Source organism: Balaenoptera borealis, assembly GCF_965194805.1.
Source record: "Balaenoptera borealis genome assembly, chromosome: 2".
Taxonomy (NCBI): domain Eukaryota; kingdom Metazoa; phylum Chordata; class Mammalia; order Artiodactyla; family Balaenopteridae; genus Balaenoptera; species Balaenoptera borealis.
In genome coordinates this window covers 154,906,068-154,923,454 of record NC_138867.1, presented here as the reverse complement: position 1 = coordinate 154,923,454, position 17,387 = coordinate 154,906,068, and the positions used below count along the sequence as shown (strand labels likewise).

Here is a 17,387-nt window from a genome sequence, read left to right as displayed (position 1 = left end):
GTAAATGAGTGCAACCACCTTTGGAAAACAGTTTAGCACTATCTCCTGAAGTTAAATATTCAGATCTCCCATGACCAAGCAAATCTACTGGTAGTTATATGCCCCACAGAGACTCTTGAACGTGTACAAAAAGAGACATGTACAAGAATATTCTTAGCAGCAATGCTTACAATTAAAAAAAAAAAAATCCGAAACAACCCAAGTGCCTAAAATTGAAAGCATGAGTGAATAAACTATGGCTTATTGACACAATAGAATTTTCTACACTCATCAAAAAAATGAACTCCAACAGTTTGTAATATGAATGAATTTTAGTATAATATTAAGTGAAAAAAGTAAGTCCCTTCAAATTACTCATAGTTCAATACCCTTCTTTTTAAAGCTAAAATAACCAAAACACTAGAAATATGTAAAGATGCAGTAACACTGCATTAAAGCAGTGGAATGATTAATAAAAGATTCAAGAATGGGTTACCTTAGGTGGGGAAAGACACACATAGTTACATGTAGTTGATTGTTCAGTTTCTAGTTTTTGGTTTGGGTGGTGAGTGCAAGGATGTTTAATTTATTATTAAAAATAACTAACTAAATATGTTAATAAATAAAAGCAAGCCCTTGTGTGGACCAGTGATGAGCTACATTATGAATCGGGTACTATGACAACCCCTGTTCTCTACAACTGAGGTCCCATCTTCCCTCTTCCTTTTTTTTAAGGGACACTGGCCACTGAATAACGGTATATTTTACTGCCCAGGTGCACAGACTAGTTTCTGAGAGTGGATATCAGTGAGACCCTAGGCAGACTAGGCACATAAAGAAAGAATATATATCCCTTATCCTTACGGAGTTCTCTCCATCAGCATAGATAGTCGCATCAACAGACAATGAGAGAGAGAAATGCCAAGTGTCAGGGTGAGGTCTCTGCTGTGTGCTGTGGGATCTGCTCCTCTTTGCTGCACTGCTCTCCCTCCCCCACTCAGGCTCTAGGAGCTCCGCTTGCCAACTAGAGAGGGTCAGTCAGGGGGCCACCTGCATCAGAGTCCCCTTGGAGGGCTGATACCATGCACATCCCTGGCCCCTGCCCAGATCTGCAGTGTCAGAATCTTTGGGGTAGGGTCCAGGATTCTGCAATTTTAGTAAACTTCCCAGATGCACCTAAGGTCTGAGAAATCTTCCTCTCAGAGATTCTACGTCGTTTTATCCCCTTTGAGAATCCAGGATAGTATTCTGAATGTGCTACTCTCTACTGTCACACTTCCCCCCATTGGTCAAGACCCCTGGCAGCCATTCCACTTTTATAGCCCCAGGGAAGAGAGATGAGGAAGGCTTCCTCAGAAAAGAAGATATCATAGAGCAAAAAGGTAGCGGCCCCTGAAGCCACAAGACATGTGTGTCCCAACATCTCCCCCTTGGGCTAAAGTCCCAAAGAGAGATATTTTAGATAGGTTGTGGGAAAAGGCAAAAGCAGAGTCTCTCTTCCCTTTCCTAATTGGGTCCCTGGGACCTCGTCCCAGACACTGTTTTGGAGAGGGAAGGGGAACTATTTTGAATCAGAAAGACTTGTTAATTCTGAAGCCACAAGATGTCACTGATTGAAAATTTTAAGATGCCACAGTACAAAGTGAGGTGGAGACTCAAAAAGATTAGATTAGATTTAGAACAAACAAAACCAAGAAGCTTCATCGTCTTTGCACATTGAGCGTGGTGCAGAAATGTGCAAACTGGCACCGGCTGTATCCCCACTACCGCCCCAGGGCCTGTCCTGCAGCAGGGACTGAGTAAATGTAGAATGGGACTAGGTTGAGATGCCTGAGACATCAGGGCAGACGCACTGCACACCTGACCTCGGGTCAGGGTCTTAAAGGGATGAGTGGGAGTTACTAGTTAGTGTGTCCAGGGGTGGGAGTAGGGAATGGGGTGGGGGTGGGGTGCGGTAGAAGGTATTCCAGGCAGTATTCACGAAGAAAAGAATTGTGGAAAGTCATGTATGGTGCCAGGAGAGACGAGGAGCCAGCCAGGAGCCTAGATCATGTCCTCGGAGGAAGAGGACTTGTTCCTTTACTGCCTTGTCTTTCACAGCAGTCTCAGTACCCAGCCTGATGTGGACATCCCAAGTCCCAGGCAGCCTGCTTATACCACTTCTCACTGCAGGAAGGCTGTGCTTTAAAAACCTGCAGTGACATAGCAACCACTGGCATCTAGAGTCCCATCTCCTGCCCAAGCAAAGGTCCCCGTACACAGCTGTCAGAGAGTTGCCCATTATTTGGAACAGGGGCAGAGAGTGAGGAAGGAAGAAAAAAATCTCTCAGGAGGAACAATGTGGCACTTTTTTCTAACATGGAGAAGGAAGCATTTTCAACAAGAAAATAAACATATCTTCTCCTTTTTATTCATTAAAAGAACAAAGCCTGGTGTAGTGGAAAGAAGAGGAGTTTTGTTATTCAAAGGACTTGTGTTCCAAATCCAGCTCCACCACTGCTACCTATGGGTAGCAGAGACGGTCATCAAATATTCTGTGCATTTCCCTTCACTTCCCAGATTCCCTTGCAACTAGGTTGGGAACATGTGATGGGGTCTGGCCAGTGGACTGCGGGTGGACTCTCTGGGTGTCACTTTCAGGCTGATGTAGTTGAAAGTGGTTGTACTTCCTTCCTCGCTCTCTTCCCTGCTGCAAAGAGGCCATGGGTACAAGCGGGCGTAGCTTCACAAGGGACAAAAGGCGTCCGACCTTCCTGACCTTTATCAGACTTTGCACAAGAGAGAAATAAACCTTTACATTGTTAAATCACTGATATTTGGAGATCGATTTGTTACCGCAGAATCACATAGCCAAATACACTAATGCGCTAATACATTGTAATATAACCCTTGGTCTCATTGGAATGAAAGCTACTTGACTCTCTAGGCCTTGGTTTTCCCATCTATAAGATGAGAATAATTATACCTATGTAATTGGGTTGTAAGAATTTACTATATGTTTATGTCCTATATAGCAAATAATATATAGCTGGCATTTAATAAATGTCTCTTCCTTTAAGATGCAGTTGATGTCATTATTATTCCTGTGGTTATTACTGTTATACAGTGGATACAATAAATGTCTTCAAATAAGCAGCAACTGTGTCAGGCACTCTACTAGTTGTTTTACATGCATGATCTCATTTTTGTAGCTAAAGAAACCAAGCCTCAAAGAGGTTACTTGTTTAAAGGAACACAGAGCTAGTAAGTGATCAAGTCAGGATCAGAAACAGGGGATTTCCTAAACCAAAAGTCCATACTCTAATGGCAACATTGCTACTCACATTTTTCAGATGTGGAACCCCGGAGGCTCAGAGATGTTACGTAAGTTCACCAAGCAAAGTAATAACTGTTAGAATGAGAGGACTTTTCTCTATTCCAGACCAGTGTTGCAATGATGTGAGGTTAGAAAAGATAACCCCCCTTAGGGCACTGGACAGTGATGTCTGTGCCCCCTCCCACCACAGAGGCCTAGCCCATTGTGAACTGAGGTCCTAGCAGCTCCAGATACTGTGGGCAACAGATAAGAAGAGGGGGAAAGAAGGAAACTACATCTTGATAAAAGGAAAACTGGATGCTTTGTGTTCAGAGAACGGCTTCTCACCAAAGTTTCCAAAGAAAATCCCACTAGCTGAAAACAAACATTGAAAGAGTTTCTATATCTCTGTCAGATCTCTGTCTGTCTTTGTCTCTCTCTCTTTCTCTGTCTCCCCGTTGGTCCCTCTCTCTCTGTGTCTCTCTCTGTTTCTCTCTGTCTCTCTCTGTCTTCCCCCCACCCCCTGTTTGTTTTGGAAGTTGAGAAGTGAGCAGTGTGGATCCTAAAGCAGTTTACACTGAACCAGATGGCACATCTGATTAGCATCAGACGAAAAAGACACATTACTTAGAGATTAGGTTCTAAGTAGGGATAAATCTGTTCCAAAGGAACAGAAGGTTTGGTTTTCTCGCAGACTCCCCTCAAGAGCTTTCTCAGGGCATACCTATTCATCCTTTCTCCCATCATCAACACCAGGCAAGTCTGCGCTTGGGCTGGAGAAAACAGGAAATGCATCTCCATAGATTCCCCAATTCTCCTCCCCCTGAACCCTGAAGTCATTCACACAGGGCAAGCCACTCCCTGAAGGACCTCGGCTGCTGGTGACCCCTGACTCCCTCATACCCCAGGCTAACAAGTCACATTATGCCACTGAGTCTGCACAAAAACCCAATGAGACTCGTTCTGTGGTTATTCCCACTTCACAGCCGAGGAAATTGAGACTTATAAGGATTAAGTACTTTACTCAGGATCATAGGTCAAGTAAAAGTTGAGGCGAATGGAGGCTAATTGCCTCCATGAAAGAAGAAAGAATTAAAAAGTGTGTGTGTGTGTATGTTTTAAAAGAGCCCCAAGGAGCAAACCATCCTAGAGGATGTCTGTCAAGTGTCCCAAACTATGTAACTATATTGAGGCCTGCAGCAAGGTAAACAATGAGGTGAGAAACCACAAACATCTCACCCTGACCTATTCCTCTGGGCTCAGATCGCACAGGCCCTATGCAAAAACACTCTAGGGAAATGAAATAAAAATTGGAAAAACCATTCAAAGCAGGAATGGGACATGGATACAGACCAAGGCCTTTTGTTCCTTAAGTCCTGTGCTTCTCAGACCCTGGAGAAAAACACACAGCTTTCAGGGAAACAAGGAAACTTAGCTTAGGGTTATGTGCAACTATCAACTATGAAGGGATGCCCTTATTGCAAAGAACCTGAAGGTTAGGATAGACGTTGGGAAAATGAAAGGAGCAGCAGAAATAATAACCACACCAGTAATAACAGTGATCACTTAGTATGGGATATTATATTGCTTTGATAAGCACTTTAAATGCACTGTTGGTCTCATCAGCCCACACAACAACCTTCTAAGACAGACATTGCTATCATTTTTCCCATTTTACAGATGAGCTTACTGAGGATCAGAGAGGTTAAGTAAATCGCCCATGGTCACACAGCTGAAAAGGGGCTACACTAGGAATCCAACCCAAGAACCACTGCCCTTGACCAGTAAACTTCTCCCCCTTCGGCATAGGACCCTCCTGAAGAGAGGCCAATAGGATACTCTGCCAACATTTCGGAAAGTGCTTAAAAGCCTTCTGGTTCCTCTGCTTGATGTCAATACAAGTGTTCAAGGCTGTGAGTACAAGCTAATGTCACCGACAATACTCCAGGCAATTTGCACATCTGGCAGTTAGATAAGTACAGGCTTAAAGCAAACTGCATCCCTGAGGCACAGGACACTTCACAGGGAGAACAACAGAAGGGATTTCATTATAACTCAGACTTGGCCAAGGAATCAAACTCACCTTACTTCAGGGTATAAAGGAGACACTCACCCAAGAGCCCCAGACACCCAGTAAGTTTGTGCGTATGAATTCAGATTGTATTCACTTGGAACTTGAGGATTTAAGGAGAAGGCTGAGCTGAAGTTTCCCTTGGGTTTTTTTTTTAATTTGTTTTTTTAATTGAAGTATAGTTGATTTACAATGTTGTATTAGTTTCAGGTGTACAGCAAAGTGATTCCGTTTTTTATATATATATATACATACATACATATATATACAGATATATATATATATGTGTATGTATATATATATATATTCTTTTTCAGATTCTTTTCCTCTTTTGGGTTACTTTTGTAAGAGGGTTCACTTAGCAAATAAACAGTGGGAGAAGAGTTACCTTTAAGCTGTGCATAAGAGCATAGTGCTTTCACACATGAACCAAGGACGGATAGACTAATTATACATTGCACCCTCTTTAAAATGGGTCCCCAAAGGGCTCTCTGTTCACCTACTTCTAGTCTCTGTATGTATGTAAAGGTAAGAATTTTGCATTTTTTTTTTGTAACTGTGTACAACACTGGGGCTGGCCTTCTGTCAATTAATAATCAGAGGGTTTTTACTGAATCTGAAACTCAAAGACGCAGCAGGACTGGTGAGCAGCAGCTGTCCAGCCTGCCCTGTGATTATGCTAACCCTCAGGGGCAACCGTCAGCCCAGGAGATGTGACTCCAGCAAAGGAATCACTCCTACTTCTACCAGGCTGGAGCTGCCACCGCATGCCCAATCCAGGACCGCGCTAACACTCCAGCTGGCCTCGATGCTGAGCCGGGCCCCTCACAATGGTGGCCGCTCTGAACAGTGAAAGGAGCCAAGCAGCCCTTGCTCTCCGCTGCCTGTGCAGCACCACATGCAGCAAGAGTCGTCCTTGCCACGCCCCTAGGATGGGACTCACTTCACTTGGACAGTGACACCACCTGAAATCCAGGAAGGGACTGCCAGGGCAGGAAGGGGCAGGCATATTTCAAAGCTTTCAGAGTGAGGGTAATTTATTCCGACATGGAAATCAGAAGCTGAAAACCGAGGAAGGCTCACTTAAAAAACCCCAGTAATACAAGGCATACAGCAAGACTTACCAGGATTAGTTTCCAATCACCTTACACAAACCACCTTGCACAAACAAACCATGTATGTACTGCATTAATCTGCTGTCACACATCTGTCTAAATGGTCAGGAAACTCCAGGCATGAATATAAAATCACAAGAACACTTTTCTTCCTGTGCCCTTCTCCTAACTTTAATTCCACGGGATGGGGTTCAGACACCAATTTTGGATGCACCATGTTAACCAGACATAAGGGGGAAAAATCTTTACAGTGAAGTGGTTCCTGAATCTTTAATATATAAATATTCAGGCTTCACTCTGAATAAATCCCGGGTGGGTGATGACTGATCCTCTGCTTTCTAAGACTTCTTATTTCTTGCACAGTTTGCTTCTCACAGAGAGGAGTGATGGAGGAAATGGTGAATATTGACATCTAAGTCCTACCTGCTCATAGTTGGAGGACGTGTGGCCATCCAGCCCACCGATCTCAAAAACAGGGAACCCCAAGGCTCTTGACTGTGGGATGCTGGCTGGGGACTGGTGGTTACCAGAGATCAGTTTGGGTGAGCAAAAGCTCTGACCACAACCATTGCCCAAGTCCACTGTCATTTCCTGCTCTCCAGGAAATACCGTTACGTGAAGAAAGGCAACGTCCAGAGCAGTTGTATAACATGCTACTATGAGAGTAGTAATAAAAGACCAGGGGAGAATATATAGTAAATGTGTGTTTGCTTGCTTATACAGTGAGTGGCCCTGGAAGCAAACACAACAGGAGACTGAAGCCACTGGTACCTCTGTGAAGGGATCAGAACTTTACCTACTCCTCATGTAGAGTAAAAACCTCCCAGCAAAATGACTCCAAATTTAGCCTCTCAGTAAACTTTCTCAGGAAAAACAAACAGTTCAGCCTATGTTTTCCTTAAATTAGTTTAGATTCTGATATCTAAGTCGTCAGCTACTTTCTGCTTTCCCCCTTCATTCAGACCAAGGGAGTGGTTAGAGAAGAAACATTGCCTAACTGCGCAGCATGTGATGAGCACGTGGGCTTTCTGGCACCCCCAACCGGCCAGGATGCTTTGCACTCACCTTGCTTTTTAAAGAGGTTGCTCTGGACTATCTCATTCATGGACTGGACTTTCTGCTTCTGGAGTTTCTCGGGAGGGATGCAGGTATAGAACTCATAGAGGAGTTGGCTAAGGGCAGGAAAAACCAGAGCACGCAGAGCTCGTTAAACCAATGTCTGCCACCTCCTGGCACTTACAGTCTGTCCATCCCCAGCCTGCCAGCTCTGCGGGGGCAGAAACAATGTACCTCTTGCTCCCTTCGCCCCCCACCTCCGTGCATGATAAGCCTTCAGTAAGTATGCATAGTTGGTCTTAGTGTTGAATACTGACAGCGTTCAAAGAGATGTGGAAATCTGAAAATAATATCAAGAAACCCAACCACTTACTGTGTGTATCAGGCACATGTTTTGCACTTGACACCCACTCTGCCATTTAAGCCTCATAATTCTATGACATAGATCCAATGCTTATCTCAATTTTACAAGTGCGAAATGTAAGGTTTTAAAAGGTTAACTAACTTTCCCAAAGTTACACAGCTAGGGAGGGTCAAAGAAACAAGGGTTCAAAACCAGATTCTAATTTCATTGCCATGCTGTTTTATTCACTAATGTTTTATGCTTAGTAATGTTTTATGATAAATCTTAAGATCAAAAAAGGTCCTTAATTTTTTAAAAAACTCTGAAAAGTTGTGGGTTAGAACCAGTCTGGGATATGAAAAAGGAGATAGCTCTTTCCAAATAGAGTGAAAATAAAAATACCACTGAAACAAAATTAGAGCTCCTGTCAGCTTTCCAAAATAAGCTCATTGTGTTTATTCATTCTTTCAAATCCTTATTAAGCATCTACTTAATATGTGACAGGCAATGTGCAGGGCAGTGGGATACAATAGGAACACACTTGGTCCCAATTGGCATGGAACTTACATTCTAATGGAGGTCAGCGTACAACACAAAAGCAAGCAAATCAATACAAGGCCATAGATGCAATGAAGGAAATGAATAGGGAGTTGTGTCAGAGAGTAATGGTGCAGGGGTTGAGGGAGGAATATAATTTATTCACAATGTTCAGAGGTAGCTTCTCCAAGAAGATAACATTTAGCTTGAAACCAGAAGAATGAGAAGAAGCCAGAAGAAATCTTCATACGAACAGTGGATAAACTGATGAGAGCTGAATAAAGTTTGGAATGCACTGAATAGAATTGTGCCCATATTTATTTCTTAGTTTTGATAGCTATGCTGTAGTTATCTAAAATGTGAACATTAAGGGGAGCTGAGTGAAAAGTATGCAGGAACTCTCTTTATACTATCTCTGCAGCGCTTTTCCAAATCTAAAAGTATTGCAATATAAAAAGTTTTTAAAATCTTCTATAGGTTATCTTGGAACTTAAGTGAATTTAGGAAAAAGAGGAAAAGGGCGTTATCTGGCTCAGATGCCCCTATTCTAAGAGCATACGCACAGTAAGATAATGTGTTCCTCCCATGAGAGGAATGGGGTGAAGAAGGAGAGAGCGAAGGGGAGCCCATCTCATAATCCCATTAAGTGTCCATAGGCTGTTCTCCATTTTTAACTACAGGGCTTACAGGGCAAAGACTGGAACCCCAAAATAACCTGCAAGCCCAGATGAAATGGAGACATTTACACCAAACATCAGTTTTTTAACCTACATGTTCGTATTCTGCATCACTGATATTGTCAAAGAAGGATGTTTACTTTATAGTTGGTTTTCACCAAATCTGACACAACCCAATGAAACTGTAAAAATCCCACACCAATATCCCTGCAGGAAGCTCTGACCATGTGTCCTCCCTGTCCCCGCGCTGAGTGCCCGTCTGGAATTGCCCACAAGAGCTCTCCTCTCCCTCTGAATCCCTGGCTTGACAACAGAGCCCAGGAAAGTACACACCATAAGCTCACCTGAGTAACTTTGCATCAAAGACGGTTTCCACATCATAGAGGACAGATGGGATGTATTTCAAAGCTGCCACCTAGGTAGAAAGTGAAATAAACATGAGCAGTGCCCACGGCCAACAACTCTGTCTGGTGGTGAGAATACTTTGCAACATAACACAGATCAAGGGAAAATGATCCTGAATCCTGGGCACTGCTACAGTGATTCAGACTCTGCATGTAGACTGAAACACCAGGTGTACTTCTTTCAAAAGTTTCTTCTGTCTTCAAAGGAGCAGAAATGTAGAGTAGAGAAATCAAAAACTTTGAGGTTATACACACTTACAGTCAAATCCTGGGTCTGCTCCTTAGTGGCCAGGTGACTTTAGACAAAACACTTAACCTCTCTGATGTCTCAATTTCCTTATCTATAAGATAGAGGAAATAATGTCTATTTTGCAGGATTGCAGAGATTCAAAATAATATAAATGTGGCATCCAGCAGAGAGCCAGACATATCTGCGTGCTCAGTAAAGGATAACTTCTATCTTTATTGGAAGATGGTATGCTTGAATTGTTTTGTTGGTGGCAAGGATGACATGGACTGAGTTATTTCTATTTTCTCTCCCTGGCCAATGTGTGAACAATTGTCAGCATGTTTTGGTCCACTAGCTGGGTTAGGAAAACTGGGCATTGTGGTGGATTGTTTCTGTCCTCTGTGCAAGATAACTGATACATCCAGAGGTGGGAAAAAGACCCAGGCCCTTGCAAAACAGCACCATTTGCTAAACAGCAGAGTAGACTGTAATTTCCACAGGAGGAGTTGTAAGTCACATAGTTGGAAAATAATGTTTAAAAATCTGGTAGATGTATCCATTTTATATTTTCTTTTTATTTTTCTGTATATTCTAAGTGTTCTATAGTCAACAAGTATCATCCTTTTACAAACAGACCAAAATTAAAATAGAGAAAATTCTTTTTTTAAAGAAAATCTTATCCTAGCCATATACAGTTGCACTTCTTAGTTAACATGAATAACAATCATGACTATCCTCTGAGAATGTTCAGTGGAGCAGACACCATGCTGTTAGATTATTTTGTTAAACCTTATTTCAGCCTACAAGGGATACACTATTTTCATAGATCAGGAACCACTAGGGCATCAAGATTCAATAACTAACTAGGTCACAAAGTTTAGCACGTGGCAGAGCCAGGATTCAAAATCAGGCAGGCTACTTACAGAGCCACTCCTTGTAACCCTCAAACAGCACTGTTTTTCTCCATGCCACCATGCTTTTTTTTCTTGTTAGTTAAGATTTTTACAAGTCAGTATTATATGTTTGATATAAAAAAATTCACACAAGTATTAGGGTGAAAATTGTCCCTGAAGTTCCACATCTCCATCTCAGCCCCAATCCCTACTCCTCAGAAGGGATCACTGTCAATATTGTGGTGAGTCCCAACTGTTTTCTGTGCATGAACAAGTATGTGTTTGTGTGTGTGTGCATGCATGTGCATGTGCACATGTATGTGATTATACAGTTCTGTAACTTGCTTTTTGCAGTTAACCATGTTATCACCAGTATTTTTGCACATCACTTCATAGAGTGCACTCTTCATTTCTAATCACTGCACAACAATGTTCACATGGGTACACCAAGTCCTCCTTACTGACAGAGTCCATGCTATCTTTATTTTTCTTTACTATAAAATAAGTGGTAAGAAAATATTAAAATACACATCTGTGTATCTGTAAGAACCCCTGTGTGATGGATGGGCTGCTTGAAGAGAAATTAGTGTGTAAAATGTATGTACACATATGCAAATGTACATACAAATGTATACACATACACATTTTAGGAGATAATATCATATTAACTTAGAAAGAAGCAGTAATCAATTTCCTTCTACTCCTTTCCCTATAACCTTGCTAACACTCGTATACAAATCTGTCTCATTTTGTCAATCTGATACATAATTTGCAACTGTAATCTGCGAATTTTTGGATCTAGTACAGGTGGGCACCTTTTCTATATTTATTGAACAACTGTATTTACTATATATAGCTTGTTTATATTCTTTCCCCATTTTTCTTTTGGGTAACGTCTTTTCCTATTGATGTGGAATTCATTAATATTAAGCCCTTTGCACAGCTACATGTAAAAGAACGGAATTAGAACACTCCCTAACACCATACACAAAAATAAACTCAAAATGGATTAAAGACCTAAATGTAAGGCCAGACACTATCAAACTCTTCGAGGAAAACATAGGCAGAATGCTCTATGACATAAATCACAGCAAGATCCTTTTTGACCCACCTCCTAGAGAAATGGAAATAAAAACAAAAATAAACAAATGGGACCTAATGAAACTTAAAAGCTTTTGCACAGCAAAGGAAAACATAAATAAGACGAAAAGACAACCCTCAGAATGGAAGAAAATATTTGCAAATGAAGCAACTGACAAAGGATTAATCTCCAAAATTTACAAGCAGGTCATGCAGCTCAATATCAAAAAAACAAACAACCCAATCCAAAAATGGGCGGAAGACCTAAATAGACATTTCTCCAAAGAAGATATACAGATTGCCAACAAACACATGAAAGGATGCTCAACATCACTAATCATTAGAGAAACGTAAATCAAAACTACAATGAGGTATCACCTCGCACCCATCAGAATGGCCATCATCAAAAAATCTACCAAAAAAAAAAAAAAATGGTTCTGAAGAACCTAGGGGCAGGACAGGAATAAAGATGCATACGTAGAGAATGGACTTGAGGACACGGGAGGGGGAAGGGTAAGCTGGGACGAAGTGAGAGAGTGGCATGGACATATATACACTACCAAATGTAAAACAGATAGCTAGAGGGAAGCAGCCACATAGCACAAGGAGATCAGCTCGGTGCTTTGTGACCACCTAGAGGGGTAGGATAGGGAGGGTGGAGGGAGATGCAAGAGGGAGGAGATATGGGGATATATGTATATGTATAGCTGATTAACCTTGTTATAAAGCAGAAACTAACATACCATTGTAAAGCAATTATACCCAAATAAAGATGTTAAAAAAAAAAATTAACCCCTTTGCAGTAACACATTTTGCAAGAATTTTCTCTTGCTCGTCCTGTAGTTTGACTGTTGCTTGTCTTTTAGCTTCGTTTTTCGTATCTTTCATTGCACAGTAGGAATTTAATTTGTATGTTGTCAGATGTGTCAGACCTTTTCTTTACATTATTGGATTTTGTGTCCAGAGATTTATTCTTTATTTTTTCAAATCAAGATGGCAAGAGATAACAAGATTCCAAAGTGAATGTTTCTAAAACTAGGGTCTATTGGGACACCCTCTTCCCAAAGGATGATGTTAGGTATTCCATGGCGGGAAGGGGGGGTAAGGATTTGCAATCAAACAATTAGGGGAAAGTTTGATTTAAGCAAAGATAAACCAGTAAGGTGTTTTTGGAGGGGGTTTTTTGGCAGAACTTTTCAGAATTTTAATATGCTAAGATGCATTATGACATTCTTCCAGGCAATTATAGTATACAGTACATTCCAGCCTAGTTGGTCAGGCCATCTGTATCAGGAAACATCAAGATATGGCAAAAGCAGATGCCTGCAGGGCTGGCCAAGCAGCAGAAAAAGTGAAATGAGAAGAGCGCAGGCCAGTGGGAAGTGAGGAGGTATGTGGAACCCACACTCTGTCTAAAGAATGAGTCATTCTTGTTCACTTGTTTTAACACTGTGCTAGCCAAATCAAACACACCTGCAGGCTGCACTTCTCCCGTGGGCTGCCAGCTTATAACCCCTACATTCTAAAGAGACATCATATGCTGAGGCACATGCCCTGATAAAAGCCCATCTAAGCATTCTAGCAAACTGCTCCTTCCTTCACTCTTAGGCTGAGAAACATAGAGCTCTGGGCCCACGGGGACCTGGGGCGGGGGTGTGGGGGGAATCCCAGCGCTCCACCCAGCACCTGCATGCTCCGAGGCCCATTTCTTCACCCCCTGGGCCTCAGCATCTTCATGTGGGGCAGAGAGGAATGATGCAAAGTAAGGTATATCTTGCAGCTATTGTAATGCCCGGCATGCAGCAGGCCCCCAAAAGTGCGTGTGCTGGATCTCTCCTTCTCTCATCTCTCTGACACCAGCCCTCATTACCCAGCACCTGGACAAAGTGTAACATGGACTCATCATAATTAAGACCAAAGTGAGGGAACAAAAACAGAAATGAAATCCTCGGCGAGCTGGGGAAAGCCGGGACTCCAGTGTCTGCAGCAAGTTGCTGGCTTTCAAGGGCTGCGTGTCATTCCAGGGCTTCAGAGCGATGCTGTAGAGCACTAATCACCAGGTGTCTACATGGACACTCACACTTAGATGCTCCAGCTATTAGCAAGGAGGAGCTGGGCAAAGCTGGGACAAGGGCTGCTTCAGAAGGAGCCAATCTTCCCAGCCTGCCAGCCCTGGGCTGGCAATAAAGTAAAACAAACTGAGGGGTTGTCATGCTGAGACTCAAAGGGTGTTATCACCTCGACAGGCGTATTAAACTTCCATTTGGTCCAGGGGGCCTCACAGAGAAATGGCAGGCCTGTGGTTTTCTTTTCCAAAGGGGACAGGAAGTTTGCCAAGTCTGTTGTCACAGCCAGCACTGGCCTCAGGGGGCCTGTCCACAGTCCTCACCTTCACACAGCCCTGACACACCTGAGTGGAGGGATAGCAGGTGGGTTCAAGCAGGCGCTACCACCAAGCACCCCCAGGGGGCAGAAGAGCTCAGCCATAAGACCCGCTGGAGACCTCCATTCACTGCAAGTTCCTAAGGTCTGGGACTAGAAACAGCTTGGCTTTCTAGACCTGTCGGCCTCCTGTGAACTGCCCTGCTCTACTGTTGTTATTATCTTTACTCTCATTAATACTACTATTGCACATAAACTTATATTGCTGTGTTATTACTTTCATCCCATAGTGTATACCCCTATATCATATATAATATTTAAGAAAAACAAACATGTTTTTACGTAGGTGTGTATGTGCATATATATACACATATACATGTGTATATATTAGGATTAAAATACACTAATCAAAATAGCAAACCATTATTGGAAACTTTATAGATGCATGATCTCATTTTATTTTTACAACTGCTCTATGAATAGACACTGTCATCCCACTTTACCAGTGAGGAAAATGATAGCACAGGGAGGTAAAAATAACTTGCCAGAAGCCACATAGCTAATAAGCCACATACATAGCAAAGATATGTACCTGATTCTGTCCAACTGGCTTCAGACCAGTATGCTCTGCTACTGCCTACCCTGGTTTAGGAAAAGTTTCCATCTTGGTAAGTGTGGAGGTTTTAATACAGGAGACAAGGCTGAAGTGGGGGAGGAGGTAGATAAAGAAACATCTCCCCTTTAGGAGAATGGCTTTTGAAAGAAGGTACAGTTTTTCTGATATGCCTTAAGTTAAGAATCCTCTTCACCACATATATGAAGGTTGCAAGAATGGCCACCAGGAAAACATTTTCCAGCTCAGTAATTAGTTTATAATGTGGCACCGAGTGAATTTCCTAGATGAATCATCAATTCCAAGTCCCTCTGCCAGAAGCCAGGTACAGGCCACAAGAAGAGAGCCAGATCCAAATCAAGGAATAGTGATTTTACTGGCCCTAAGAGAAGTCGCAGGAAAACACTTGAAATGATTGCTATCCAGATGGACTTCACCAGAGCTGATAATCCTGGGCTGCTAGCACACAACAAATGTTTAAAAATAGCAACAAAAATCAAAACCACACAATTGCACTCCCTCAAACTCAAAGGGGATTTGTCTTCTACGTGTTTCCAGGGTTCCTTATCTCCCCCCACCCTCTTTCATTCTAACCAAGACTGCACAGTATTGGTGCCAGCAGACACAGACTTCTGGCCCAAAAGAACACATCCTACAATGATGCAAGGTTATACGAGAACACTAGACATCTTCCTCATTCAAGAGCTCTGACAATATTCCCATCCCATCAATTTTCAACCCTTTTATTTTAGCCAAGTAATGGACATTCAAGGTCCATGGAAACTAGACAAACACTGTTACAGGGATTCACCACAGCTGACCAGAAGCAGCACCTTCCTTATAGAGCTAAGCTGTCCCTGAGGAAAATACATCCACTCTCCCCAGACATTCACCCATGTCACTGGTCTTTCAGTGAAAGGGAAGCGAAGAGGGATCAACAGGTTCTGGGATATGTATGTCTCTGTGCTTTCTGTAACCCAACAGTGTGCTGGCCCCTGAGTCTTGGCATGAGGCAGGAGAATTCAGTGTTTAAAATGGCTGGCTGAAGAGGCCAAGTTCAACTCTAGGTGGGTCCCTTTTATGTCAGTGTCCTTGGGGAAGTTAACTCTCTATGCTCCAGTTTCCTCATCAGGAGAATGAAGGGAATAAAGTCACCTACTTTATAGGGTTGATGTGACGATTAAATGAAAAATATGAGCTATCAATGGGACTGCAGCACCTCACTGGAACAAAATTTCATCCTACCCTCCATAAATCCAACATTCCCAAGTACTGACCTTAAGTATGGGGTAGGTGGTTAAGAAGGGGACAGTAAAGAATCATTTAACAACTTGAGATCAAACTCCAGCTCTTGCTGTTAAATATGAGTCTCACCTCTCCTACCTCTGGGGGAAGCCTGTAGGCCACTTCTCAATGAACCACCTTCTTCCCTTACTTCAGACATCTGGATGTTTTACAACAATTAACAATGAAAAGAGAGGAAAGAAAGAGGCCTCCTTAATTAGTTTGACTTCATAACTGCAGACCAGACATCTGCCCATCTGTACTGTTGTTTATGTTGCTTATTGCTTAGCCACCGAGCATTTTGCCTGAAGACTCGGCTCTTTAATGAAACCATACTTTGCTTGGTGGTGATTAGGAACTCAAACTCTGGGCTTACACAGCCTGGATTCAAGTCCCAGACCTGCCACTTCTCAGCTGTGGTTAAGTTACTCAATCTCTCTAAGCCTCCACTTCCTCATCTGTAAAGTAGAGATAAGAAGAGTATTTGCCTAATAAGGTGGTTGTTAAGCTAACAGTATATGTAAAGCTTTTAGCTCAGCATGTGACACATAATAAATGCTAAAACATAAAATAGTGCAAACTAGTATTCATTCTTTCATTCACTCAGCCAAAAGATATTCAAGTACCCACTATGTGACAGCCACTGTTTCAGATACTGGAGACGTAAAAGACAGAGCCCCCTGCACTCCTGGACACTCTAGTGGCTATATTAGCAATCATGTGTGGCAATCATAGTGGCCAAGGGAGCATATCATACAATTATGAGTTGCTTATTTATTTCCACTCATACCATCAAATTGGAGAATTATAAAGAATCATGACCTAAAGGAGAATGGGTCTAATGGGTCTGCACAACGTCACCAAATGGCTATTACTCACATTTGAGCTACATCCAATTCACAACTGTCTGGTGTTGACTGTCTCATTCTGCCATCAGTTTTATCAACAATATTCACAGGGCTGGCACACATGGGGACTTCTGAGCATACGGCCCATTCTTGAAAACACATGGAAACCCCTGGCCATACCCATTCTTTGTGGCTTAGAGAAGAATACTAACTTTGGAGTTAGAAGAGCTGGGTGGATTGAAATCCTAGCTTCACCACTATGAATAGGTATAATTTAGGATGAATTATTTAACGTTATGAGCCTTCTGTGGACACTGAAGACAGCGAATCCTTGCAGACCTTTGGCAGGATTAAAAACACTGCGTGTGAAAGCTCAGCTTCATGCCTGACACACGGTAAGTACTCAATCAGTGGAACGTGTTTTTAATGCTCCCTCTACCCTCTTTGGATGGCTAGCTTTAAATGCTCCATAGTTTTGTGTGAGCTACTGCCAGGCCAGCTCTGAACAATAAGGAAAACCACAGAAAGCAATTCACAAAAGCCAGATGAGCCTCAGACATTGAGAAATAACTTGCTTGGGC

The 17,387-nt window shown here is 42.4% G+C and overlaps 1 protein-coding gene across 1 annotated transcript in view; it reads right to left on the bottom strand.

Annotated features, from left to right (window-relative positions):
- DOCK2 (dedicator of cytokinesis 2) overlaps positions 1-17,387 on the bottom strand; it is a 426,319-nt gene that overhangs the window by 302,634 nt on the left and 106,298 nt on the right. Inside the window, exons 24-25 of the mRNA XM_082378747.1 lie at positions 9,418-9,488; positions 7,526-7,632 (exon numbers count right to left, since the gene is read on the bottom strand). Of these exons, the coding sequence (XP_082234873.1) occupies positions 7,526-7,632; positions 9,418-9,488 (178 nt within the window). The remainder of the gene's footprint in view (positions 1-7,525; positions 7,633-9,417; positions 9,489-17,387) is intronic.